This window comes from Silurus aristotelis (genome assembly GCF_946808225.1).
Source record: "Silurus aristotelis genome assembly, chromosome: 4".
In the NCBI taxonomy this organism is placed as follows: Eukaryota; Metazoa; Chordata; class Actinopteri; order Siluriformes; family Siluridae; genus Silurus; species Silurus aristotelis.
The window spans coordinates 20,318,011-20,344,487 of NC_139577.1; the positions used below are offsets into that span (position 1 = coordinate 20,318,011).

The 26,477-nt window shown below is 41.2% G+C and overlaps 2 protein-coding genes across 2 annotated transcripts in view; both read right to left on the bottom strand.

Moving 5' to 3' along the window:
* The window catches only part of LOC310724942 (isoaspartyl peptidase/L-asparaginase-like), a 38,654-nt gene extending 22,310 nt beyond the window's left edge, over positions 1-16,344 (bottom strand). Inside the window, exon 1 of the mRNA XM_083539449.1 lies at positions 15,811-16,344. Coding sequence (XP_083395575.1) covers positions 15,811-16,294 — 484 coding nt within the window. The 5' untranslated portion in view covers positions 16,295-16,344. The remainder of the gene's footprint in view (positions 1-15,810) is intronic.
* On the bottom strand, positions 1-26,156 carry asrgl1 (asparaginase and isoaspartyl peptidase 1). The gene is made up of 7 exons (XM_083539457.1): positions 26,055-26,156; positions 21,127-21,335; positions 20,404-20,546; positions 6,467-6,621; positions 5,381-5,502; positions 2,433-2,543; positions 1-644 (listed from the first exon to the last, which is right to left on the bottom strand). The coding sequence occupies exons 2-7, from the start codon at positions 21,311-21,313 to the stop codon at positions 442-444; spliced, it is 921 nt and encodes a 306-aa protein (XP_083395583.1). The 5' UTR covers positions 21,314-21,335; positions 26,055-26,156; the 3' UTR covers positions 1-441.
* Positions 26,157-26,477: the final 321 nt, after the last annotated feature.

Consider the following 26,477-nt stretch of genomic DNA (forward strand, 5'->3'; position numbering starts at 1 on the left):
TTTTGCATAACAGAAGACTGTATTTTATAAGCAGACAAATAAATGATATACTGTATATCTATTAAGCAGCATAGATTAAAAAACTTTTTTAATAGAATAGAAAGGAAAACTAGGGAGTGAGCATTTAAACATTTTCTCCAGATATGGCTCTAATCTCCCTCTGGTAGATGAGTCCATTCTAACAGTAATATAGTCAAACATAACAAATCATCTAAAATCTGTTAAATTAATTAACTTATTTATTATAATTTATTGATTAATTTAACAAAACAATATCACATTGCCTGTATCAAACTACCTTTAACACTGCATTTGAATAATGCTTTTTATCTTGTATACAGTAGATGATTATGGCCGGCAGGTGGAACGTTTATCTCGTGAAAATCACAGGTTAAGAGAATATGCATGTGTCATGAAGTCTAGCAGTCAGCCTGGTGGCTACTATACAGGCTCGGTAAAATTCTCTCCATGATACAAGCCATGGTGGAGTGTTTCCTGCTGTGCCGCAGCCCATGCCATCTGTTTGCTGCTGAAACGAGCTGCCCAGGTCCCTTTAGGGTCGACAACCACCACTCCACCCAGTCCACTGACTCGTTCCAACATGAAGGTTAGAGCCATGTCACTTGCTTCCTCAGGGCTTTTTCCTGAGAAAAAAAAATTTTTTTTCATTACATTATACAATTTTTTTGTTATAAAGCTATATTTTATTAGCTACATATACATTACTTATTTTTGCCTTTATGTGAAATATTTAACTACTCTATTCCACAATGTAGCCCTGTTTGACACTCTTTGAAAAAAAAAAAAGCTAAATAATTGTTTCCTTACAGAAAATTTACACCAACAGTGGAGCTTTTTAAACACAACCCTAATTCCAAAAAAGTTACAATGCTGTGTAAAAATTTAACAATGTGCAAATCTTATAAAACAACATTTTATTCGAAATAGAACATAAAAACTATTCAAATGTTTAAACTGAGAAAATGTAAAATTGTAGTGAAAAAATACATTAATTTTGAATTTGATGGCTGCAACACGTCTCAAAAAAGTTGGGACAGGGCCATGTTTACCACTGTGTAGCATCCCATAATCTTTAAACAACAAATATATACAATATGTCTTGGAATTGGGAGATTAGTTGTTTGAGTTTTGACGAGTAATGATATCCCATTTGTGTCCGATACAGGAATCTAACTGCTCAACAGTTCTGGGTCTTCTTTATCGTATTCTTTGTTTCTTGATGTGCCGAATGTTTTTGAATGTTAAAAAGGTCCGAACTGCAGGCAGGTCAGTTCAACACTCAGACTCTTCTACTACAAAGCTGTGTTGTTGTATGTGGTGTATAAAGTTTAGCATTGTCTTGATAAAAACCTGTATATGCCTTTTAGCACTGATACTGCCTTTCTAGATGTGAAAGCTGCCCATAGGCACTAATGTACCCCCATACAATTAGAAATGCAGGCTTTTAAACTGAGTGCTGATAACAAGCCAGACAGTCCTTCTCCTTTTCACTCTGGAGGAAGTGGTGTCCATGGTTTCCAAAAAGAATTTAAAATTTCATTTATCTGACCACAGAAGATTTCCAGAGAAGACTGTGGTATTTCTGGATCATGTTCACATGTGGATTCTTTTTTGCATGATAAAGATTTTTAACCTGCACTTGTAGTGTCTGTGTTCAGCAAACTGTGATCACACACAATTATTCTGAAAGTGTTTAAGACCATGCAGTGATTTCCATTAAAGACTTATGCCTGTTTAAAACGCCTTTCCGCCTTAAGGGGCTCAAAAACCGCAGGAATTCAAAATTGATTATCACCCTTATCCCTTGCACAGAGATTTCACTAGATTCTTGGAATCTTTTAATGATATTATGTACTGTAGATGATGGAATATTCTAATTCTTTGCAATGGTATGTTAAGGAACATTGTTCTGAAATTGTTTCACAATTTGTAGATTAATTAATTAATCAAATTAGTTTTGTAGATTGGTGAACCTCTGTCCATCATCCACTTCTGAGAGACTCTGCCTCTTTAAGATTCTCTTTTTATACTTAATCATGTTACTGACTTGTTGACAATTATCTTTAATATTATGTACTGTAGATGATAGGATATTCTAATTCTTTGCAATGTTATGTTAAACATCATTCTGAAATTGTTCCACAATTTGTAGATGCAGTTTTTTGTAAAGCATAATTTAGATCATTAGATATAGAATATAATCTGAATTAAACAGAGCAGTTGCAAAAAATCAACAAAAACCTGAATACATCCACAACAACACAACCTTTTGTTTTGTGCATACCTCTTCACTAGCTTCACTTGGCTATGGAAATGTTAAGTGTGGTCCTACGTGTGCTTTATCATTAAAACATAACTGCCATCTTCATGTTCAAGTAGAACTCAGTACTGGTGGTGCAGTGCTACAATACCTTGCTCCATGTAGAAGAGAATAAGCCTGGAGAGAGTGACTTTCATGATGGCTTCTCCATGACCAGTGGGTGATACAGCCCCAAACTGATTATCTGCATAGCCTCCACACCCTGGCGGAAACACACACAAACACACCCTGGATTTTTTTTTTTATATGTGTGGCTAAATTAAACCTACTGTATGCGTTGCTGTCATGTATTTAGGACGACATCTATTCAAACTGCACAAACAATTTTAATCTAACTGCAGCAAATAATCAATTTAGCTATTTTACTTTGTTGTTAGTAGCACACAATACACTTTCCGATACAAAATATACAGTAGGCGTAATAAATTTGTCATTTATTTGTATTAATTTATTTTCGCAATTTGATCAAATACACACAGACACACATACATATAGTTCCTTTTCAGGCCTCCTTCATATTAGATCCCTCCAGTGGTGGCTCAGAGACAGAGGGTTCTCCCGAGAGGGCAGCCCACTCCGTACTATCAAGGTTTCGAGGCAAGCTCTTTTGAACCTTAGATATATGGAGAGAACGCACGTTCCTGTCTCAGGGCCCCGTCCTGGGAGCGCCTTGTCATCGTGTAATGCAAACGACGGACGCATCCCTCATGGGATGGGGCGTGGCCATGAGTGGCCACTTCGCCCAAGGATGGAACAAGCTACATCGTTTATGGTACATAAACTGCCTGGAGATGATGGCTGTGCTTATAACCCTAAAACACTTCCTCCGAGACCCAAGAGATCACCACATGCTAGTCCGTGTGAACAACACATCGTGGTCTCATACATCAACCGTCTCCGATCTCGCAGGTTACAGGCTGGGGCTGGACGCCATGGTGCAAACATTGCCGAGGCTACGTCTGTATGCCTTCCCTCCCATCACGCTGGTACGTCTACTTCTGGTGGTACCTCGTTGGCCGGGCAGACTGTGGTTTACGGAACTGCTGTCCCTCCTCCAGGGACCTCCTTGGGAAATTCCTCCCAGGATGGATCTCCTCTCGGGTCAGTTCTGGGGTTCTTGCAGGAACAGTTTGCCAAAGGGTTGGCGTCCACCCTAAATGTTTATGTGCCGGCTATCACGGCACTGTGGGGCAGTTGCTGGGAAAACACCCTCTCGTGACACGTTTCCTACGCGGCACCCGAAGGCTGAGGCCTGGGATACGATCCAAAGTGCCTTTGTGGGATTTGGCCATCGTGTTGGCGGCTCTATCTGAGCCCCCCTTCAAACCTTTGGCCGAGGTGGCCCTTAGGTACCTGACGATAAAGACTCCCTTTCTTTTGGCGATATCCTCCCTTAAAAGGATCGGGGACCTACAGGCTCTGTCTGTGGCCCCGTCTCTCCTAGAGTTTACCCCTGGCATGGCCAGTGCTTTTCTCTACCCTAAAACTGGGTATGTGCCTAAGGTGCCTACGGCTCCCTCACGACATGTCATTTTGCAGGCATTCTGCCCTCCTCCTTTCCTAGATCCAGACCAGGAAAAGCAAAATCGACTGTGTCCAGTGTGAGCACTGGATACGTACCTCCACAGGACTAGTCCGTGGAGGAAGTCGGAGCAACTGTTTGTCTGCTGTGCCCTCAAGGGTAAGGTTTTCCTGCCAATAAGCAGACTCTCAGCAGATGAATAGTGGATATTATTACGTCTGGTTATGAGTCCTCTGGTCTTCCCACTTCTTTCAGAGTCAAGGCTCATTCCACCTGGAGTATGGCGGCCTCTACGGCCTGGCCAGCGGGGGTTCCCCTACGGGACATATGTAACGCTGCGGGCTGGTCCACCCTTTTGACCTTCGTCGGTTTTACGAACTTGAGGACAAAACCACTCCTGGCTCTTCTGTCCTGCACACTGGTGGGCCCCAGACACACTAAGCAGGGACTGGTCAGATTGGACACTCGTTCAAGCATTTCGACGCAGCTCGTGTTCCTGAAAGAGAACGTCTCTAGGTTACATATGTAACCCTAGTTCCCTGAAGGAACGAGAGGCTGCGTCAACAGGCCATACTCCCTGAATCCCTGCAGCGCTGACCTTCTCTTTTTTCAGAAGCTAATGTCGCTCAGCCATTTTGTAGCTTCCTGGTTTTACACATGATTCAGAGCTTGGACAATGCAGGGCGTTCCCAAAGCGTTTCGATGCAGCGACTTGTTCCCTCAGAGAACTAGGGTTACATACGTAACCTAGAGTTTGCGAATAAACTAAAACCCACCTTACTTTTAATCTTGAGTGCAAAAGTCAGAACGCTATCTGTGGTTGACTTTTTAGTTTACAACATATTGTATGTTGATTTGAGGGACTTTGTGTACAAGGTATACAAAGTTATGGATTAGCTCGGCAAGTTCTTAAGTGGCATAGATAATGAAACTTTTGCATGTCCTAAATAAACTGCATAATCTTTTCCTTCTTGCTGGACATGTAATGCGCACTGAGCCTAAACAAGAAAAGCACAACTGGGATTGAGAATAGTATACCTCGGATCAAACTGATCAAACTACCCCAAAATATCCAAACATAAAAATCTAACCAAAATTTAGACCACATTATTACTTGAAGCATATAAAAAGCTTATACATAATACTATATGAAATTAATAATTCACTAGTTACCTGGTTCATATTTTTATTATTTTATTAGTAAATAAAATAACCTTGCTTATACTGACAGCATGCAAATATAAACCTATTGAATCCATTTTAGTGATGTGCATTTCCTAGTACAACCTTAATGAGTTTCTGAAAGCAAGAGCAAAGAAATGTTTTCAAAAATCAAACTATGTAAAATTTGCACCAATGTAATGTGCAGTTGAGAGATTTTCATATTGACAGCCTTATCACAATCTCAAGTTAGCAAAATTAACATAGCTTGTTAAGGACATAACATTTCCTAGGTTCAGTCATGATAATGGTTACAATATTGCATTGCACTTTACCATTAGATATCATTAACTCACCAACACATGGAGTGTCTCCCACACGACCCTCCATCTTGTTTAGCATGCCACCTGTAGAGGTAGCAGCAGTGACATTTCCTTGCATGTCCACAGCTACTGCCCCAACTGTGCCCATCTTACCCCTGCAAGACACAATTAACATATGGACAGGCTTGTAAAAGCATTATAGGAGACAAGTTTGTAAGTTTTACAGACCTTTTACAGAGTTTTTATTTACTGTGTGTTTGCCTCTTTTGACTTATACAATGCACATATATACTAATCTATAAGTAACAAGGTGATTAGAATCTTAATGTCTTATATTTATGTTTATTGTATTTGGCAGACCACCAAGGTGGAGGAGTTCAGGTAACTGGGATTAACAGTGCAAAGTAATGGAAAGTGAGTTAGAGAAGTGAAGAAAAGAGTGCAGGCAGGGTGGAGTGGGTGCGAGAGTGAAAAGGGAAAGTTTATAGGACTGTGGTGAGACCTGCTATGTTTGATGGTTTAAAGACAGTGGCATTGACTAAAAGACAGGAGTCAGAGCTGGAGGTAGCAGAGCTGAAGATGTTGAGGTTTTCATTGGGAGTGAGGAGGATAGACAGGATTAAAAACAAGTTTATTAGAGGGACAGCGTGTTGCAGCTCTATGTGATTTTTCCCTCATGTTACTTCAAAGTTGGAAGCACAAAATTGTATAGGATGTCTCTGGATATGGAAGCATTATAATTTTCATTCATTTGAACAAGGAGGTTGTGCTCCTGTGCATAATGCAATCTTATATATATTAATCATATAGATATGGTTTACATGGGTTGGAGTGGAGGATCTTGAGTGTCCAGCTATAGAGCTCAACCCTATTTAACACTTTTGGAATCAATTGGTGAATTGGTGACTGCACCCCAGGCCTCCGCACGCTATGTCAGAACCTGACTTTACTAATGCTTTTCTGGTTCAAAGAGGCACACTTCAAAATCTAGTGGACCATCTTCTCAGAGTGGATAGTCTTATAGTCAGGTGTCCACAAACTTTTGTCTATATAGTGAACAACTTTTCAATGTTTATAACCATAACAGCGGTTCACTTTTCATTAATGTGTAACTCTTACATCTGATTTTGCACATGGTCAGCCTCTGGATTCAGGTTGTCCTTCCAGCGCTTCCTGGCATATTCTGTGATCAGAGACTCCTCAGGTACTTCAGGAATCCCCATTGCCCTGGCAAACTTGAAAGCCCCTTCACCTGTCAGACAAACATGACTAGTCTACATAAAGGAAATGTAAAGAAAAGAAAAAAAGTGTTACAAAGAGCTTAAATGTTATTTAAATAATTAAATGCACAATTTAAAGACCAAAAGAACTTGCTCTAAATTTAACAATAACAATGCCATATACAATGATTAAAATAGCTTTGTTTTTGTTCCATAATTTACAGTACTTCTGAAGCATGTCTCTCTCTCTCTCTCTCTCTCTCTCTCTCTCTCTCTCTCTCTCTATATATATATATATATATATATATATATATATATATATATATATATATATATATATATATATATATATATATATATACAGTACAGACCAAAAGTTTGGACACACCTTCTCATTCAAAGAGTTTTCTTTATTTTCATGACTATGAAAATTGTAGAGTCACACTGAAGGCATCAAGGGCTATTTGACCAAGAAGGAGAGTGATGGGGTGCTGCGGCAGATGACCTGGCCTCCACAGTCACCATACCTGAACCCAATCGAGATGGTTTAGGGGTGAGCTGGACCGCAGAGTGAAGGCAAAAGGACCAACAAGTGCCAAGCATCTCTCGGGGAACTCCTTCAAGACTGTTGGAAGACCGTTTCAGGTGACTACCTCTTGAAGCTCATTAAGAGAATGCCAAGAGTGTGCAAAGCAGTAATCAAAGCAAAAGGTGGCTACTTTGAAGAACCTACAATATGACATATTTTAGTTGTTTCACACTTTTTTGTTATGTATATAATTCCATATATAATTCCACATGTGTTAATTCATAGTTTTGATGCCTTCAGTGTGAATTTACAATTTTCATAGTCATGAAAATAAAGAAACTCTTTGAATAAGAAGGTGTGTCCAAACTTTTGGTCTGTACTATATATATATGCAGCCACAGAAGAACTTGCGGAAGTGGCGGAAAAATCAAGCCTTACAGATGCTACAGGTGTAGGATACTTTTCAGAGCTGTGTCAGAGTGGCATAACTCGAGAATTTAATTTTGCCACTGGTTAGCTTTTTTTACTACACCCCGCACGTTTTTAGTGATTTTGTAAACGATCTTTGTGTTTGCAATGTTGCAGAATATAATAAAGGTTTGTATTGAGAATCAACGGTGGTTTGTATTGTATACTGATAAATCTCTGCTGTTAGTTGGTGCACATATGCCTTTTGTTGTTAAATGTTATGCGATGAACGGGAGGCGAAAGCCGAAGTGAAAGCAAAACAGTTTATTGCAACACAGGGCAGAGCCAAACACAAACACTCGCCTAGAAAGTAAGTATTCCGGTGGTGCGCTCTGGGAGCGCGGTCCACTAAGTCCCAATGTGAAAAGAGACAGTTTGTATATATAATCCACAGGTGCACTTGGTAGAAGTGCGGCACTGAACAGCACACGGGAGAACGTGGGATGAGAAGCAAAATCATAGAATTAACAACAGCAGGATCTGGGGAATCCGCGATGCGCTTTGGGAAATAAAGCGCAGCCGTTGAGAGAGTGCGGAGTCCGAGTGGGAAGGCATGTACCGGGATACGCATGAGCGATAACACCGACCGCCGTGAACCAACATATACCAACAATAACGGACGGTTAGAGTGTGGAAGTGAGGAGTTTAAATAGAAGCTGGTGATGAGTGTTAATGTGCGCGATTGAAGCCGGGAACTTCAGAGAAAGCGGAGGTTTGACAGCCGCTGAAGGGGGCGTGGCAGGTGGTTTCCTGACAGTTAACAAACATGTATGTACATTTTTATAGCATGCCTTCATCAAACAAATCGCGGCAACGCTGTTGTGTAAAAAAAACCTCAAAAAACACGTGCATGTACATTCTCATTTATTAACGCACATCATGAACATAAAGAAATTTCAAGCACGTTAATATATTGCCGCCATATTGGTTTTCGTTTATCTCGATCATCGGTTATCTCGACGCTTTTTGGCGTCCCCCTAGGACATCGACATAACCGGGTTCCACTGTATTGTGCCTTGAGAAGAAATACTACAACGGTTGCTAATAGAACTGTTAAGTATAATATCTTTAAAAAAAATTCATATTACACATAAAACACACACACACACACACACACACACACACTGTATTTGGACACTATATTTAAATGTATGTACTGGTAATACTTTTGTTATGTATTATGTATGTAATAGCTGGATAAAAATAAATAAGTCCAAGATATAAATGCTATGAAATTGATCTTGAGAAAAATGACATATGGTGTTACTATAAAAGATGTTGCTGTTGGTTATGAAGATTCAATGAAACATGTAGCAATCAGGGTAAAGATAAAGGAGCTTCTTAAAGTTCTTAAAGACAACATTATTTAGCAACACTTAACTGAAAAATCTACAAAGCCTTTGAACATCAGTCAGTCAAGTCATGTCAAGTTTATTTCTATAGCACTTCACAGCAGACATTGTCTCAAAGCAGCTTTACAGAAATCAACAGTCAATGTGAATGGTGTGCATTTATCCCTGATGAGCAGCCTGTGGCAAGGAAAAACTCCCTTAGATGTTATGAGGAAGAAACCTTGAGAGAAACCAGACTCAAAATGGGAACCCATCCTCATTTGGGTGACATCAAGAGTGTGATTATAGTCTTTAAACAATACAGAACACTGGAGAGTGAGAACTAACATGAGCACTGGAATGTGTGATTATAAGTAATGTTCTTTCTACAGTCTTATACAGTTATTGTTGTTATAAAACTAGGAGCTACTGAGCAACTCATAAAATAGCTCAACAGTTGCGATCATCACAGATCCAACACCAGCTTCTCCATGCCAGAGCCTTTAAACACTCCAGGAGGTCCAATGTCAAAACTCCACACATGAAGTGGGATCCAATTGGCACTGGTACGTCTCTGGGTGGTATGGGAAGTTTGCGAGTTCGGCATCTATTTCATTAAAGGTCCATAATCTTCATGAGGTGGGATGTGACTGGAGCTCGAGCAACCTCAGGATGCCTCGGGATGGGGAGAGAAAGAGGAGCAGTGGAGAGAAATTGGCATAGCTGCTGTTCATGATATTAACAAGCACAAGTTGATAATGTGCATTTGATCAGATGTACTTGAGCACAAGTTTATGATATGTGAGGTATGTTATGTGTAGGCTTTGATAAAAAGATACATTTTTAATCTGCACTTAAACTGGGAGAGTGTGTCTGAGCCCCGAACATTATCAGGAAGACTATTCCAAAGTTCAGGAGCTAAATGTGAGAATGCTCTGCCACCTTTAGAGGACTTTACTATTCTAGGAACTACTAGAAGTACAGAGTTTTGAGATCTCAATGAGCGGGACGGATTGTAGTGTGTTAAAAGACTGGAAAGATACATGGGAGCTAAACCATTAAGTGTTTTATAAGTAAAAAGCAGTAGTTTGTAGTCGATTTAAAACTTAACAGGTAGCCAGTGTAGGGACAATAAGATTGGGCTTACAGTGAGGAAAATAAGTATTTGAACACCCTGCTATTTTGCAAGTTCTCCCACTTAGAAATCATGGAGGGGTCTGAAATTGTCATCGTAGGTGCATGTCCACTGTGAGAGACATAATCTAAAAAAAAAAATCCAGAAATCACAATATATGATTTTTAAACTATTTATATGTATGATACAGCTGCAAATAAGTATTTGAACACCTGTCTATTAGCTAGAATTCTGACCCTCAAAGACCTGTTAGTCTGCCTTTAAAATGTCCACCTCCACTACATTTATTATCCTAAATAAGATGCACCTGTTTGAGGTCGTTAGCTGCATAAAGACACCTGTCCACCCCATACAATCAGTAAGAATCCAACTACTAACATGGCCAAGACCAAAGAGCTGTCCAAAGACACTAGAGACAAAATTGTACACCTCCACAAGGCTGGAAAGGGGAAATTGCCAAGCAGCTTGGTGAAAAAAGGTCCACTGTTGGAGCAATCATTAGAAAATGGAAGAAGCTAAACATGACTGTAAATCTCCCTCGGACTGGGACTCCATGCAAGATCTCACCTCGTGGGGTCTCAATGATCCTAAGGAAGGTGAGAAATCAGCCCAGAACTACACGGGAGGAGCTGGTCAATGACCTGAAAAGAGCTGGGACCACAGTTTCCAAGGTTACTGTTGGTAATACACTAAGACGTCATGGTTTGAAATCATGCATGGCACGGAAGGTTCCCTGCTTAAACCAGCACATGTCCAGGCACGTCTTAAGTTTGCCAATGACCATTTGGATGATCCAGAGGAGTCATGGGAGAAGGTCATGTGGTCAGATGAGACCAAAATAGAACTTTTGGGTCATAATTCCTCTAAACGTGTTTGGAGGAAGAAGAATGATGAGTACGATACCAAGAACACCATCCCTACTGTGAAGCATGGGGGTGGTAGCATCATGCTTTGGGGGTGTTTTTCTGCACATGGGACAGGGAGACTGCACTGTATTAAGGAGAGGATGACCGGGGCCATGTATTGCGAGATTTTGGGGAACAACCTCCTTCCCTCAGTTAGAGCATTGAAGATGGGTCGAGGCTGGGTCTTCCAACATGACAATGACCCGAAGCACACAGCCAGGATAACCAAGGAGTGGCTCTGTAAGAAGCATATCAAGGTTCTGGCATGGCCTAGCCAGTCTCCAGACCTAAACCCAATAGAGAATCTTTGGAGGGAGCTCGAACTCCGTGTTTCTCAGCGACAGGCCAGAAACCTGACTGATCTCGAGAAGATCTGTGTGAAGGAGTGGGCCAAAATCCCTTCTGCAGTGTGTGCAAACCTGGTGAAAAACTACAGGAAACGTTTGACCTCTGTAATTGCAAACAAAGGCTACTGTACCAAATATTAACATTGACTTTCTCAGGTGTTCAAATACTTATTTGCAGCTGTATCATACAAATAAATAGTTAAAAAATCATACATTGTGATTTCTGGATTTTTTTTTTTTAGATTATGTCTCTCACAGTGGACATGCACCTACGATGACAATTTCAGACCCCTCCATGATTTCTAAGTGGGACAACAAATACTTATTTTCCTCACTGTATATGATCATATTTCCTCGACTTTGTGAGAACTCTGGCTGCCGCATTCTGAACTTACTGAAGCTTGTTTATTAATGATGCAGGACATCCACCTAGTAATGCATTACAATAGTCTATTCTGGAGAGCTGAACTAACTGCAGTAAGCCTTGCATAACTTAGCCAATTTCCCAAGTTATTCCAACGATTAATATAGTAATCAGATGCTAAGTACTTTTTCTTTATTAATGAAGAATACAAAATTCCGAGTTTATTACTCGTAATTCTGCCTTTTTTCTAGCAATTTAGCCATTTTTTTTTCATCCAACATCCAAAATTTGTGGTGCATCCACCGGTAACCATGTTTTCAGCCTAAAGTTTGAAGCTGTTGGTGTATGAACGAGGCTCCTCTGCTTAATCTGTCTTGTTCCGTCCCCTCCAGAGCTGATTGTTAAACAAAGTTATCTTCAGGGATCGGAGGCTTAGTTTGATATAATGTGATTCTATTGATCCCATTTGATTTTCAATGTCTAAAGTTTTCTGGCACTACAGAGGGGGTGACGCTGCCTGACTGGCAAAAATTTTTTTTCGGAATTGTGAGAAAAATGTACAGAATTGTCAGAAAAACCCCTCAGAATTACGAAAACAAAAGTCGGAATTAGGCAAACTTTTTTTTTTATGTGTCAGAAACTGGCTTCCATATGAATCTTCTCCTTGCCCCTCGCTGTTTTCTCCCCGTTTCCCCTTTTTTCATTCTGCAGCGTCTTCTGTGCGTTTACCTGCCCAGAGCACTCCAGAGTTTAGCGAGTGGTGCGTCAGTAATAATGGTCCATAGGAAATATATAAATAAAAACAAGTGTTTATTTATTCTTAATAAATAAGACATTAAGCTGCCACAAGCACACCCCTATCCTCAATAATGGGACTAATGTAAAATAAAGTACTTCTGAGTGTCCATATCTACTCTATTCTTTCATGGTCCAAAAGGCAAAACATCACCTGTACTTTCTGAGGAGACAAAAAAACCCCCACATGCCTAGCCCCTCAGATTATTGTGAACTTCTATTGCAATATCACTGAAAGCATCCTTACAAATTGCATCAAGAATATTACACAACACTAGAACAGGCAGTCGAGTCAAGAGTCAAGAGGCTTTTATTGTCATTTCTACTATACACAGTAGTACACAGTACACAGTAAAAACGAGACAGCGTTTCTCCAGAACCCTGGTGCTACACTAAACAACAACAAACAAAACAACATAGAGCTACAACACAAGTTACATAAAGTGCATCGAGTGCAACCTGGTGCAAACAGTGCAGACAGACGACACAAGACAAGACACAAAACCATATATAGCGCCGACCAGTAAACCTACTGTATACTTGATTATACAGTACTTTATAAGAAGACTGTAAAAACTATACAAACTAAAAACCATAAACTATATCCCAGAAGTGACTATAAACAGAACAATGTAGTGCAAAAAATACAGCAGCAGTCGAAGGTGCAAAAAACAGCATGTAAACAGTATAATACAATGATAATGATAAATGTGCAAAAACAGCAGTTGAGAGTGAGGTACAGTTGAGAATAATAAATAATAAATAAATGAATGGTGGTGGAATGGATTGAGATGAGTGATGAGTGAGTGTTAAGTGTTAAGTCCAGGAAAAATGTTACAGTTCGTTACACACATTTGAGTGCGTGTGTGTGTGTGAGAGTTCCGTTTCATTTCTGTGTATTAAGTAGCCTGATGGCTTGAGGAAAGAAACTGTTGCATAGTCTTGTTGTGGCGGCCTGAATGCTTCGGAACCATTTTCCTGATGGTAGGAGTGTAAAAAGTGTGTGTGAGGGGTGTGTGTGATCGTCCACAATGCTGTGTGCTTTGCGGATGCAGCGTGTAGTGTAAATGTCCATGATAGAGGGGAGAGAGATTCCGATGATCTTCTCAGCTGTCCTCACTATCCTCTGTAGGGACTTGCGGTCCGAGACGGTGCAGTTCCCAAACCAGGCAGTGATGCAGCTGCTCAGGATGCTCTCAATGACGGTGCAGTTCCCAAACCAGGCAGTGATGCAGCTGCTCAGGATGCTCTCAATGGTCCCTCTGTAGAACATGGACAGGATGGGGGGAGGGTGGTGGGTTTTCCTCAGCCTTCTCAGAAAGTAGAGACGCTGCTGGGCTTTCTTGGTGATGGAGCTGGTGTTAAGTGACCAGGTGAGGTTGTCTGCCAGATGAACACCAAGGAATTTGGTGCTCTTGACGATCTCCACTGAGGATCCATCAATAATCAGTGGAGATTGGTCGCTCTGTGCTCTCCTGAAGTCCACAACCATCTCTTTCGTTTTGTCCACGTTCAGAGACCGGTTGTTTGCTCCACACCAGGCAGTTAGCCGTTGCACCTCTTCTCTATATGCTGACTCGTCGTTCTTGCTGATTAGACCCACCACGGTTGTGTCATCAGCGAACTTGATGATGTGGTTCGAGCTGTGCATTGCACAGTTTGCTTCAGACACTTTTCACAGTCGTGAGTCAGCAGAGTGAACAGCAGTGGGCTGAGCACACAGCCCTGAGGGGGCCCCAGTGCTCAGTGTGGTGGTGCTGGAGATGTTGTTCCCGATCCTGACTGACTGAGGTCTCTCAGTCAGGAAGTCCAGGATCCAGTTACAGAGGGAGGTGTTCAGGCCCAGAAGGTTCAACTTCTCGATCAGGTGATGAGGAATGATTGTGTTGAATGCTGAGCTGAAGTCAATGAACAGCATTCGTACATACGAGTCCTTGTTATCCAGGTGGGTGAGGGCCAGATGGAGGGTTGTGGAGATAGCATCGTCCGTGGAACGGTTTGGACAATACGCAAACTGCATGGGGTCCAGGGAGGGTGGAAACTGTGTCTTAATGTGCCTCATGACGAGCGTCTCGAAGCACTTCATCACGATGGGTGTAAGCGCGACGGGACGATAGTCATTAAGGCAGGAGACAGAAGACTTCTTCGGCACGGGAACAATGGTCGTTGTCTTGAGGCACGTGGGAACAACGTTGCTGCTCAGGGAGATGTTGAAGATGTCAGTGAGGACATCTGCTAGCTGTTCTGCACATTCCCTGAGCACTCTGCCAGGAATGTTGTCTGGTCCAGCAGACTTCCGTGGGTTAACTCTGCATAGAGTTTTCCTCACTTCAGCTGTGGTTAGACAGAGCACCTGGTCAGTGGGAGGAGGGATGGTCTTCCTCGCCACCACGTTGTTCTGCACCTCGAACCGGGCGTAGAAGTCGTTAAGCACATCTGGGAGGGAGGGTCCACGGTCACAAGCAGGTGATGTGGTCTTGTAATTCGTGATTGCCTGGATGCCCTGCCACATGCGCCGGGTGTCTCCACTGTCCTGGAAGTGGTTGTGGATTTTCTTTGCGCGTGCGCGCTTCGCCTCTCTGATGGCACGAGACAGTTTGGCCCTTGCTGTTTTTAAGGCCGCCTTGTCCCCTGATCTGAAGGCAGAGTCTCTTTGTTTCAGCAGCGCACGCACATTTGCAGTCATCCACGGTTTCTGGTTGGAGCGTGTAGTAATGGTCTTGGAGATGGTCACATCATCAATGCACTTGCTGATGTAGCTGGTCACTGATGATGTGTACTCCTCCAAGTTGATGGAATCGCCGTAGGTTGCAGCCTCTCTAAACATGTCCCAGTCAGTGCACTCAAAACAGTCCTGAAGAGCAGAAGTGGCTCCTTCTGGCCAGGTTTTCACCTGTTTCAGAACCGATTTAGAGCGTCTAATGAGCGGTCTGTATGCTGGAATTAACATAACAGAGCAGTGGTCTGAGTATCCGAGATTGGGGCGGGGCTCCACACTATACGCGCCGGGGATGTTTGTGTAAACAAGCTCCTCTCGTTGCAAAGTCCACATGCTGATGGAGTTTAGGAAGCACAGTCTTGAGATTCGCATGGTTGAAATCTCCGGCGATAATAAACAATCTGTCGGGGTGAGCATTCTGCAGGTCGCTAATAGCGCCATAGAGTTCACTCAGTACCTCCTTAGCATTAGCTAAGGTGGAATGCACACTCCGACGATGTAAACTGTGGTGAATTCCCGTGGCAAATAAAAAGGTCTGCATCTAACAGTCACAAATTCCACTAGCAATGAGCAGTAGCATGAAACGAGCACAGAGTTCTTACACCATTCCGTGTTGATATAAACACACACGCCACCACCGCGAGTCTTACCGCACAGAGCTGCGTTTCTGTCGGTTTGAAACACGGTTAGCCCGTTTAGCTGGATGGCGGCTTCCGGAACTCTGTCGCTGAGCCACGTCTCCATTAAAACAAAGACGCAACAGTCTCTAAACTCTCGCCGTGTGGTTTGCTGGAGTCGGATGCAGTCCAGTTTATTATCCAGGGAGCAGACGTTGGAAAGAAAAATGGACGGGATAGCCGGCCGGCTAGGGTTAGCATTTAGCCTAGCACGGACACCCGCCCGCTTGCCGTGCTTCCGCTTCCTCGAACAGCGCTTTCGATGTCTCCTCTCCCGGCCACCGGCATCAGGTAACACCGAGGTCTGGGGGCCTGGTCTTTGGGGCCGAGGTCGCAGCAAGCCGAGGTCGCGAAGGTTGTTGATAAGATCATCAGGCAGATTGTTGGTTGCATGATGCCTGTACCGTAGCAGTGTCTGGTGGTCGTACACATGAACACAGCTGACTCTGGTGTCCATGTATTGTGAAGGGTCGTGCTAAATATGGTGAAAGCACCATTTTTGGATCCGGAGAGGCCGCCGCCAGCTACTGCCGCGCCGCCGTTAAGTGAAAACTTAACGCACATTTATTATTGCTTATGGAGAGTGAGGGGTATTATGATAGACACATCCCCACCATGGACTGTTTATACATCTTCAACCAGGAAAATTTAATCTGGAAACCTTCAATGATTTATGAACAGCTTTTTCCTTCAGCTATACTACTGCTGATCTCAGCTCCAAAGTTGCCAATTTTCAGCCTCCACCTAAACCCTTGCACTTTACTGAAATCATCTTTCATAAATGATAGTTATTTTCATTAGATTGGTATTTGCACATCTGCATTAAATCATATCTACTGAATGCATGTCTTGTATGAAATGTGCTGTTGGATTAAACAGTTTCCTTTTGACCTGTCCATCAAATTCTTAAATACTTCACTATAACGTTACTTATTTGATTTATTCGATTTGCACTACCGTTTGGATACTAATATTATTGTCAAAGAAAGAGTTCTGAGACAATGAAATGAAATGAAATGTAACCTAACCTTATTTACCCATAACTTTACTTACCTCTCAGCATTCAATTAGACAATCATCAATTGCTAGGCTTGATCTAAATCAGGGGTCGGCAACCTTTACCACACAAAGAGCCATTTGGACCTGTTTCCCACAGAAAAGAAATCACTGGGAGCCACAAAACCCTTTTGACATTTAAATTGAAATAACACTACATGTAACGTTTTTTTTTTTTGCCTTTATGCTATGTATAATCAAACCATAATGTGTTGCATTTATGAAATCAATGAACTGCAGAGAGAATTAAATTACATTTCTGCATGCAACAAAAACATTTTGAACTCCTTAAAAAAAGACATTGGGTTGAAGGTTACTTTCAAGTAAAATACTCAATGTCTATTTAAATCCTTCTTGTATTTATGAAAAGAACGCCGAACATAAATTATCCACCGGCAGCAAACCAAAAATGCCGTCCTCTTCTGTGTGCCGTCATCCTTTTACTGGCGCAAGCAGTCAGCTGTCAACCTGAATAATAAAAGGACTATTTCAAAGCATATGAATCTGCCCACGTAGCATTAAACGTTCTGTTTTCTTCAGACACTTTTCTTTTCTTAGAATTCTCCATTGTTGGCCTACCTGGGGTCGAAAAGTTTAAGAAGTCACGTGCCGGTGGGTGTCGCACATTAGCGGTTGTGACGCATATGAAGAGTGACAAAAAACTTTAACACGTTTTATTTAGATTTTACAAGATCACCAAAATCTTCAAATTTAGAATTACATTTTAAAAACTAACGAACTAAAATAAAATACATTTTAATTAAATACTCATTATTTATTTTCCAAAGCCACAGGGAGCTGCAGAAGAGAGATGAAAGAGCTGCATGCGGCTCCGGAGCCACGGGTTGCCGACCCCTGATCTAAATTAACGTCTCTAGGTTATATATATATGTAACCTTGGTTCCCTGAGTGAACAAGACACTGTTTCAATAACTTTGGGAACGCTTCTGTGTGACCACGCTTTGAAACAAATGTGTAATCTGTCCAAAGGAACAGCAGGGCGTCACCGGTGGTGTAACGTCATGACCAGGAAGTTATAAGAACACATTGTGAAGACGGCGCTAGCTTCGAGAGTAAAGGAAGCGCTCACAGGGATGCAGGGAGTGTGGCATGGAGACGCAGCATCTCGTTCCCTCAGGGAACCAGGGTTACATACGTAACCTAGAGACATTCCCTTTCAGGAACAAAAGCTGCATCAACAAAGTTTTGGGAACGAGTGTCAAATAACGCCAGACTGACCAATCCCTACCTATTGTGAATAAGCACAGCAGGGTTGAAGGACAGAGGGTCCAGGAGTGGCACTAAGGTGAAGGCTGTAAGACCTGATGAAGGTCAGCGGGGTGGACCAGCCTGCGGCTTTGCAAATGTCTTGGAGAGATGGCCCAGAGGACGAGGCCTTCGAGGCCTCCACACTCCGGGTGGAGTGCGCGCTGCCCCCCGTAAGGAGTGGGGAGACCAGAGGACTCATGAGAGGAGTGGATAGTATCCACAGCCCATTTAAAAAGGGTCTGCTTGTAGGCAGGAACCCTTTTTTTTGTACAGATCGTAGCAGCAAACAGCTGGTCTGACTTTCTCCACTCGCAGTTCTGTGGACGTATGTGTCCAGTGGCCACACCTGGTTAAGATTCTCCTAGTCAGGGACCTGAAAAAGAGTAGGATAAAATGCCTGAAGCACGACTGGTCACGGAATGACCAAGGGCACCTTGAAAACATACCCCGGTCCAGGGTAGAGGAAGTCACTAGCCATGCCTGGGGTAAACTCCAGACAGGAGAAGCTCACGGAAAGGGCGTGAAGCTCCCCAACCCTTTTTAGAGAGGAGATGGCCAGTAGAAAAGTCTTGACTGACAGTCTGACAGTCTTGACTGTCAAAAATTTCATGGGCACTTTGGACAGGGGCTCGAAAGAAGGCTTAGACAAGGCCTCCAGAACAACAACCAGGTCCCATACAGGCACTCTGGGTCACACCTGAGGCCTCAGCCTCAGGGTACCGTGGAGAAAATGTGTCAATAATGTTTTTTTTCCCTAGCGACTGCTCGACAAGCGGAGCATGATAAGCCGCAATAGTGGACACGTAAGTGAAAACTTAGATAGTAACTTACGCACCATGTAGTAAACAGGCATCACCTTGCGGCATACGAGCCCCTTAGGGGCCACAGCCTCCACAGCTTGGGGCGGGGGTGAAGTAAAGCACCCCATGCCTGAGAGAAGGTCCCTACTGGGAGGAAACTCCCAGGAAGGGTGTTCGAGAAGGTTAACCAGCTTGGCAAACTATGGCCAGTGCTCTCTCAGGGAGAGCAGTTTCCCTTGGGAGGAGGATCTGTCAGCCAGCTTGTAAAAAAGGTGAGCGTGCAGACTCCCCTGGTGGTTGATGTAGGACACCACAGATGTGTTTTCCATACAGACCAGCCCATGATGGCCCCTTAGGTCTGAGAGGAAATGGTTCAACATTAGAAGCACAGCCATTATCTCCGTGCAGTTGATGTGGACTGAGAGATGAGGCCCTTTCCATAGACCTTGGATAGCGGCCACTCATGATCGCCTCCCAACCCATGAGGGAGGCATCCCTTGTTAACATTACGCGATGACAAGGGCCCTGTAACAGGAACCCAGGATCTCTCCACATGTCTAAGGCCCGTTAGGCTTGCCCCATGATATTGATTGTGCAGAGTGGTTTGCCCTTTCGAAAAAACCCTCTGTCCCTGGCTCCCTCGAGAGCTGACTGAGCATGCTCCGCTCCCAAGCAAGTGACACACAAAGCCGAGAGGATTGCTTGCTATCCATTCATAAAAAATTTCCTTTAGAACAGACACACACAGATCGCTTCCTGAATAAACAGAAACTAGAGCCGTCTTATATCTTCCTGGTCGTAACGTTGGGCCATTCCTTTGGACAGATTATACACGTGATTCAGACAAGGTCACGCAGAAGTGAAAGAGAACTAAAAAGGTAACAGCTAAACCATTACAAGTGACATTCTGTAATACACAAACCTCATCAGCATGAGGCATTTTCCTTAAATATTTAACAAACAGGTGACAATGCGCAGTCGAACTTTTTTTTTTTTACTCAAAACCTTTCGTCTAAATAAAGTTACACATTGGAGGATGAGTCTCATTATCTTTAACCACAGCTCGTTTACTAGGAAAAATAAACCACAAGACAAGTAATTTTTGTTATACACTATATGGCAAAAACTATTTGTGGACTCCTGACATTCCCCTTTGTATTAAGTTCCTTTTTGCTGTTTTAATAACCACCAATCTTCCAGGAAGGCTTCCCTCTAGAATGTGGCAGTGAAGATTTGCTCATTCAGCCACAAGTGCATTAGTGAAATCAGGCACTGATGTTGAATAAGGAGGTCTTCCAGTTTATCCCAAAGATTTCACACCATTGGGTTTAGGTCAGGACTATAATCAGACCTTTCAAGTTCTGTCTAATAACGGATTAATGTTAGATATTTAGAAATGTCATGTATTTATAACTGTACACATTAACATTTACAAATGTACCTTGTCCATGACTAGCCTAGCCAGATAAATGGGGTTGGCCACTCTCCTGACTGCAGACACAGCACCACAAGCCAATGTGCGCCCATCCATCACCAGAGCATCCATCTCCACTTCTCCCTTCCAATTCAACACTGAGCCTCGACCTGAAATTACATAAATACAAACACAAATACAATTTTAACACGACTGAGCTTCATCAGCAGAGCAAAGCATTTGCCCTATCACAAAGAGATCATGAGATTGAATGCTAGTTAGGTCATCTGTTTTCAATGTTCTCTGTGTGCGATGTCATTACTCATGACATTAGCAAATGGTGTGCATCAGTGAGCTCATGTATGTGTGCAAACAGCATGTTTCTTCTGAGTGTGTTACACTGCCTTGTGACAGTAGGAACAGCAGGCTAAAAAGATGCATTAGTTCTCATATGTCGTGATAAAGTCACAGGCAACAGGCAGATGAGCAAAAAGCAATTTTAAAAAAAGGATACCCTCCAAGTAAAATGCTTGATTTCTTGAGCAAATGTGATTTTTTTATTATTAATTCTTATTTGCTTAGTATTATTTAACATTATTGGTCTTTTCAAAACTAACTTGTTAATACATCGATACAAATAGACTTGAGAAATTTACTCAAATTCATTATTTTTACAGAAATTTAATGAATACTTTGTATAGTAGACTAGTTTGTATACTTTGTTTTATTCTTCTAAAGTGATATTGCTACCTGCATTATATGATGGGTTATTTTCCATCATGGCAACGGCTTCTACCACAGCATCCATGGCACTGCCTCCAGACATCAGAATTTCATACCCCTTCCTTGCTGCTTCTCGCACTCCAGCACAGGAAGCCTTAGCTCGTTCGTTGGGAATTTGACCCGCACCTCCATGAACTACCACAACTGGCAACATTGGAATCAGCGTTCTTCAAAATCTGTCGGTGGTAAAAATACACACACTGTAACAATCAAATTACAAAATCATATTATAAGTTATATAACATTTTTCTTTAAATTATATAGTATTTTTGTTTTTTTATATTTAAAGTTAAAGCAAAGCTATTACAATCTACTACATACGTTATTTCAGCATTTTTGCACAGAGAAAACATAAAATAAACACCAACTTGATTATTGTGTTAATGAAATCTGCATCTATACGAAGTGGCCAGTTTTTAAATAATATGTATGCAGTAAGATTGCACTCTATCCAGTCAACAGTTATTTGAAATCATTAGCCATGTGTCCACTGAGGATCATTACTCTATCTGTTTATCCCTGGGGGAACTCTTGTCTGGAGTATATAAAGGACATAAGGGATTTAGAACAGTGCAGTTTAAATTTAAGTTTAACACAAATACAGAGCTAGATTGATTCCTGCTTATTGCTATATAAAAGAAAACACAGTAACCAAAACCCATAACAGATTTCTTTTTGAAGCAATTAAAGTGGTCTTTTGATAGACACTGTGCAGTTCTATGTCAGATGTGTGACCAGTGTTGTTCAATCACAGTATGGTACAGCTACTTTTGCAGGACACTCAAGATAGCTAATGAATAATGGCTCAGTTATGGCCTACTTGCATCCGGCCGACATAATGAAATAGAATGTCGGTGAACACACAAAAAGAGAATGAATGATTTAAAAGACAGCATCTGTAATGCAGCGCATTAACTTTCTCTAAATCACTAGCAACAAAAAAATAACTCTAGTACTAATGAATTTTAGCAATATTCTAGAAACCAGTTGCATGCAGCTTAGTAGTGAGCATAAAGTGCTCACTGTACGATCTTCTGTTACATTTCGATCCTTTAGTTTGAAAAAATGCTTATAATTAAATTTACGTGTGAATACCCCCAGTTGCCTTATCAATCAATAAAATACTTTATATCTCTTCTTCTCTATATTATACCTTATAAACCGGGTGTTTTTTCACATTTTATTTCTGTAATGGTTTTACTAATATTCCTGGTTTGTACTTTCCTCTTTGACTGTTTTAACAACAGCTTTTTTCTCTCCCCAAAGAGAATTTTAAGTAAGTGAGTCGGTATTTTTGAGTTTAAAAGAAAGGGATTTAAAAATCAGGAAAGTTTATGTTTATGTTTGTAAGCAGACCATATCTGTCATTTGTGTGAACAGATGTTAAATCATGTGTGTCAAACTCAAGGCCCACGGGCTAAACGTGGACGGCCACGTCATTTTAAGTGGCCCGAGAGAGCTGAAAAGGTCTTTTTCTTCTTTTGGCTTCTCCTATTAGGGGTCACCACAGCGGATCATCCGTCTCCATACCCCCTTGTCCTGTACATCTGCCTCTTTTACCCCAACCACCTGTATGTCTTACCTTACCACATCCATAAACCTCCTCTTTGGTCTTCCTCTTTTCCTCCTTCCTGGTGGCCCCATCCTCAGCATTCTCCTACCGATATACCCCATGTCCCTCCTCTGGACATGTCCAAACCATCTCAATATCGCCTCCCTCACCTTATCTCCAAAAAGTCCTACATGTGCTGTCTCTCTAATACACTAATTTCTAATTCTGTCCATCCTCATCACTCCCAACGAAAACCTCAACATTTACAGCTCTGCTGAAGCTCTCAGTCTTCCATTCTATTTCCAGATGTCCCACCAAGCTCTAGCTGATGTTCTAGCTGACTCCCTTATTACTTCTACTTTCACAAACACCTCCTCATCACCTCTGTTCCCTTCACCTACATGCCCATTAAAGTCTGCCCCAATCACCAATTTTTCATTCCTAGGTACACCATCTACCACTTCATCTAACTCACTCCAGAATTCGTAATACTTCTCCATCTCAATACCCACTTGTAGAGCATAAGCACTGATGACATTTATCATCACCCCTTCAACTTCGAGCTTCACGTTCATCACCCTATCAGAAACTCTCTTCACCTTCACTACACTCTTACTGTACTCTTCCTTCAGAATCACCCCCTCACCATTTCTCTTTTCATCCACACCATGATAAAACAGTTTAAACCCACCAATGTTCCTGGCCTTACTCCCCTTCCGCTTGATCTCCTGAACACACAACATATCTACTTTTCTCCACTCGTCATATCAGCTAACTCTCTCCCTTTACCAGTCATTGTACCAACATTTAAAGTACCAACCCGAACCTCCACTCTCCTACACTTCTCCTTTACCTGCTGTCTCTGGAGATGTCTTTGTCCTCTCCTTCTCTTCCTTCGACCAACAGTACCCCAATTTCCACCGGTACTCTGTTGGCTAACAGTACCTGTGGCGATCATTGGTAACCTGGGCCTCGACCGATCCAGTATGAATTTCCGATTTGTGATCCGCATATTTGATTTGGCACATGTTTTACGCTGGATGCCCTTCCTAAGGCAACTCTCCCCATTTATCTGTGCTTGGGACCGGCACTAAGAGTGCACTGGATTGTGCATCCCTAATGGCTGGGTTAGAGCTAAAAAGGTCTGATTATCTTATAATGAAGACGTCAAAAGTTTGCATTGACTATAATTCCGATTCCGATCATGTTACCCGTGAAGTGACGGCATCCCACCACTAGATTGCAGTGTTTCCACATCAGTGCCATTTTCCGAATTAAGAAATACAAACGATGATCCCAAAATGTCCAGGAAATTGATGCAGATACAAGGCTGTTTCAAGAAAGATGGGAAGGTGAATATATGTTTGTGCTTCAAGGAGAAAAACAGGTATGTCTTCTGTGTTATGAGGCAGTGGCGGTTGTCAAAGAGTACAATCTACGTTGGCATTTCAACACCAAACATGGAGCTAATTATGACAAAGTGATCCTTCAAGAAAAACACCAAATGGTGCAAGAATTAAAAGGCAAATTGCGTTTGTGTATGCAGACAATTTGTTCATGCAAAATGCTACACAAGTCACACATGTTCTTAGCAGCTCACAATTGTTGGTTGGACCGTTATTCTGCCCCTCTCAACTATGACAAAAAAGTTTTGAACAAAATGAATGTCATAGTTTGTTATTTATCCTTATTCACTTGGATAGTTTGATCGTTGATTGATGGAGTAATGTGGGTTTCATAAGCTGACAAATTAAAAGGATTTATGTTATAACAGAGCAACAAGCAAACATTTATTTTCACATTTATGCAAATATATAAGTAATATTTGTAATTTAATTAATACAAATCCAGAGTTATTTAACATTAAAGTAGTTGCATTTATTTTACATTACATTTAATTACATTTAGCTACATTTATACTGCCTCAAACTTACATCTGCCCCATTGAGGGCAAACCATTATGCTGATGTGGCCCTCGGTGAAAATTAGTTGGACACCCCTGTGTTAAATCAATATCATGAACATTAGCTTTGGGGGTTGGCTAATAGCTCATCATTACTATCTGAGAGCTAACATGAGCGATGCATGACTAGCTTAGCTAGGCAGTTAATTTTCATTTAGTATGCCCATGTCAATAGAAAAGTCCAAAGATTAAATTCATGAATCAATTTAAAATCAATCTCTTGGCCAAGGTGTAAACATGTTATTTACATATTAACCATCCAATTTGTGTATTTTTGTTGTCCAGTTGATGAAAGAGTTGGGGTTGCTTGATTAGCATTGGTTTATATGAAAAAAATTACATATCATGATTCTTCACGTCATTTTTATGAAGCAATATGTATCAACCTTTCAGCAAAACAGTAGTGTTTATTCACATGTGAGCAACAAACAATATTACAAATAATTTGACAGAATACACATAAATTGATTGATGTTTTAAATTAAAATAGGCATAATTGTATTGATATTACCCAGCCACAGCGAGCAGTATATATATATATATATATATATATATATATATATATATATATATATATATATATATATATATATATATATATATATATATATATATATATAAAATGCTCGCTGTGGCTATATATATATATATATATATATATATATATATATATATATATATATATATATATATATATATATATTATTGTGTGTGTGTGTGTGTGTGTGTGTGTAAGTGTTGGTCATTTGGTATTTACAGGCCAATATTGTCATATTGTTCCCCACACAACCTCACAAGCTGGTTGTATTCCTGATCTGGTGCCAAATTCAGACCTCTGACAAATTCATGATTAAACCAGACTAAGTTTCTCTACTCTTTCCTTGTTAAAATCACTCAGATCCTTTGACATGCGCCACTGGAACAAGATAATAATCAATGTTATTCACTTCACCTGTCTGTAGACTTAATATTACAGCTGCTCAATGTTTTTAATACTTGCTGTAACACCTTGCTTTGTATTTATTTATTTTTTATGTTTTGGTACAAACGTGCATACATAATACATTATTTATTCACTCAAATATAATTTTATGGCATTTCCATTATAGATCAGTGATTTCTTCAAACTGCTATTATTTGCTTTCACTGGCTAATACCTGAGAAAAGGGGATTAAACCGATTAGACTATACTCAGCAATTATGTTGGTGCACAATAACTGCGTAGAAAAACCAGCTTTGAGCGCTCAGACAAAAGCGCACCATCCGTCATCACACTGAGAAAAATGGACGGTAAAATCTACATCCTTCTTATACGACACAGTCCACAACAATCCTATACAATATGCTGAGAAACTGCACTTAAACAAAACGAAGTCTTACCTGCTGGAAACGGAGAAATCTACTGAGTAACCTGCAGAAGGTGTGAAAATAAATGACTGACTCACGGCCAAGGACTGCGTCATAACGCGCGCCAGCCAACAAATTAAAAGTTGGTGATTTCGAAATCACTTCATGCTGTTCAGACAATCATTTGTCAATTATTGTGAATAGACGTTCACGACTCCAGGTTTCCTTTTTTCCTATTTACACTGTCACGATTTTCCAATAGACAAAAATTATCCATGATTCATAAAGCATGCAGTTTGTAATGGAGGTTTCCTCTAATCAATGTTTATGTACATGTAAATGCAAAATTTGAGTGTTTTAAGAAACCTTTAAATGTGCCATCATGATGGATGGATGATGGAAGTTTTATTACCAGCTATTTGGTGGTCTAGTGGTTAAGATGCAGCGCTCTAACCG

What these genes read in the sequence shown, in the direction of transcription:
- asrgl1 (XM_083539457.1), bottom strand. Translation starts at nt 21,313, where the DNA reads ATGTTGCCAGTTGTGGTAGTTCATGGAGGTGCGGGTCAAATTCCCAAC. An exon ending in TAACCCATCATATAATGCAG is followed by an intron (nt 20,547 to 21,126) that starts GTAGCAATATCA and finishes ATGTAATTTCAG; the next exon opens with GTCGAGGCTCAGTGTTGAAT. An exon ending in CTAGGCTAGTCATGGACAAG is followed by an intron (nt 6,622 to 20,403) that starts GTACATTTGTAA and finishes TCCTTTATGTAG; the next exon opens with ACTAGTCATGTTTGTCTGAC.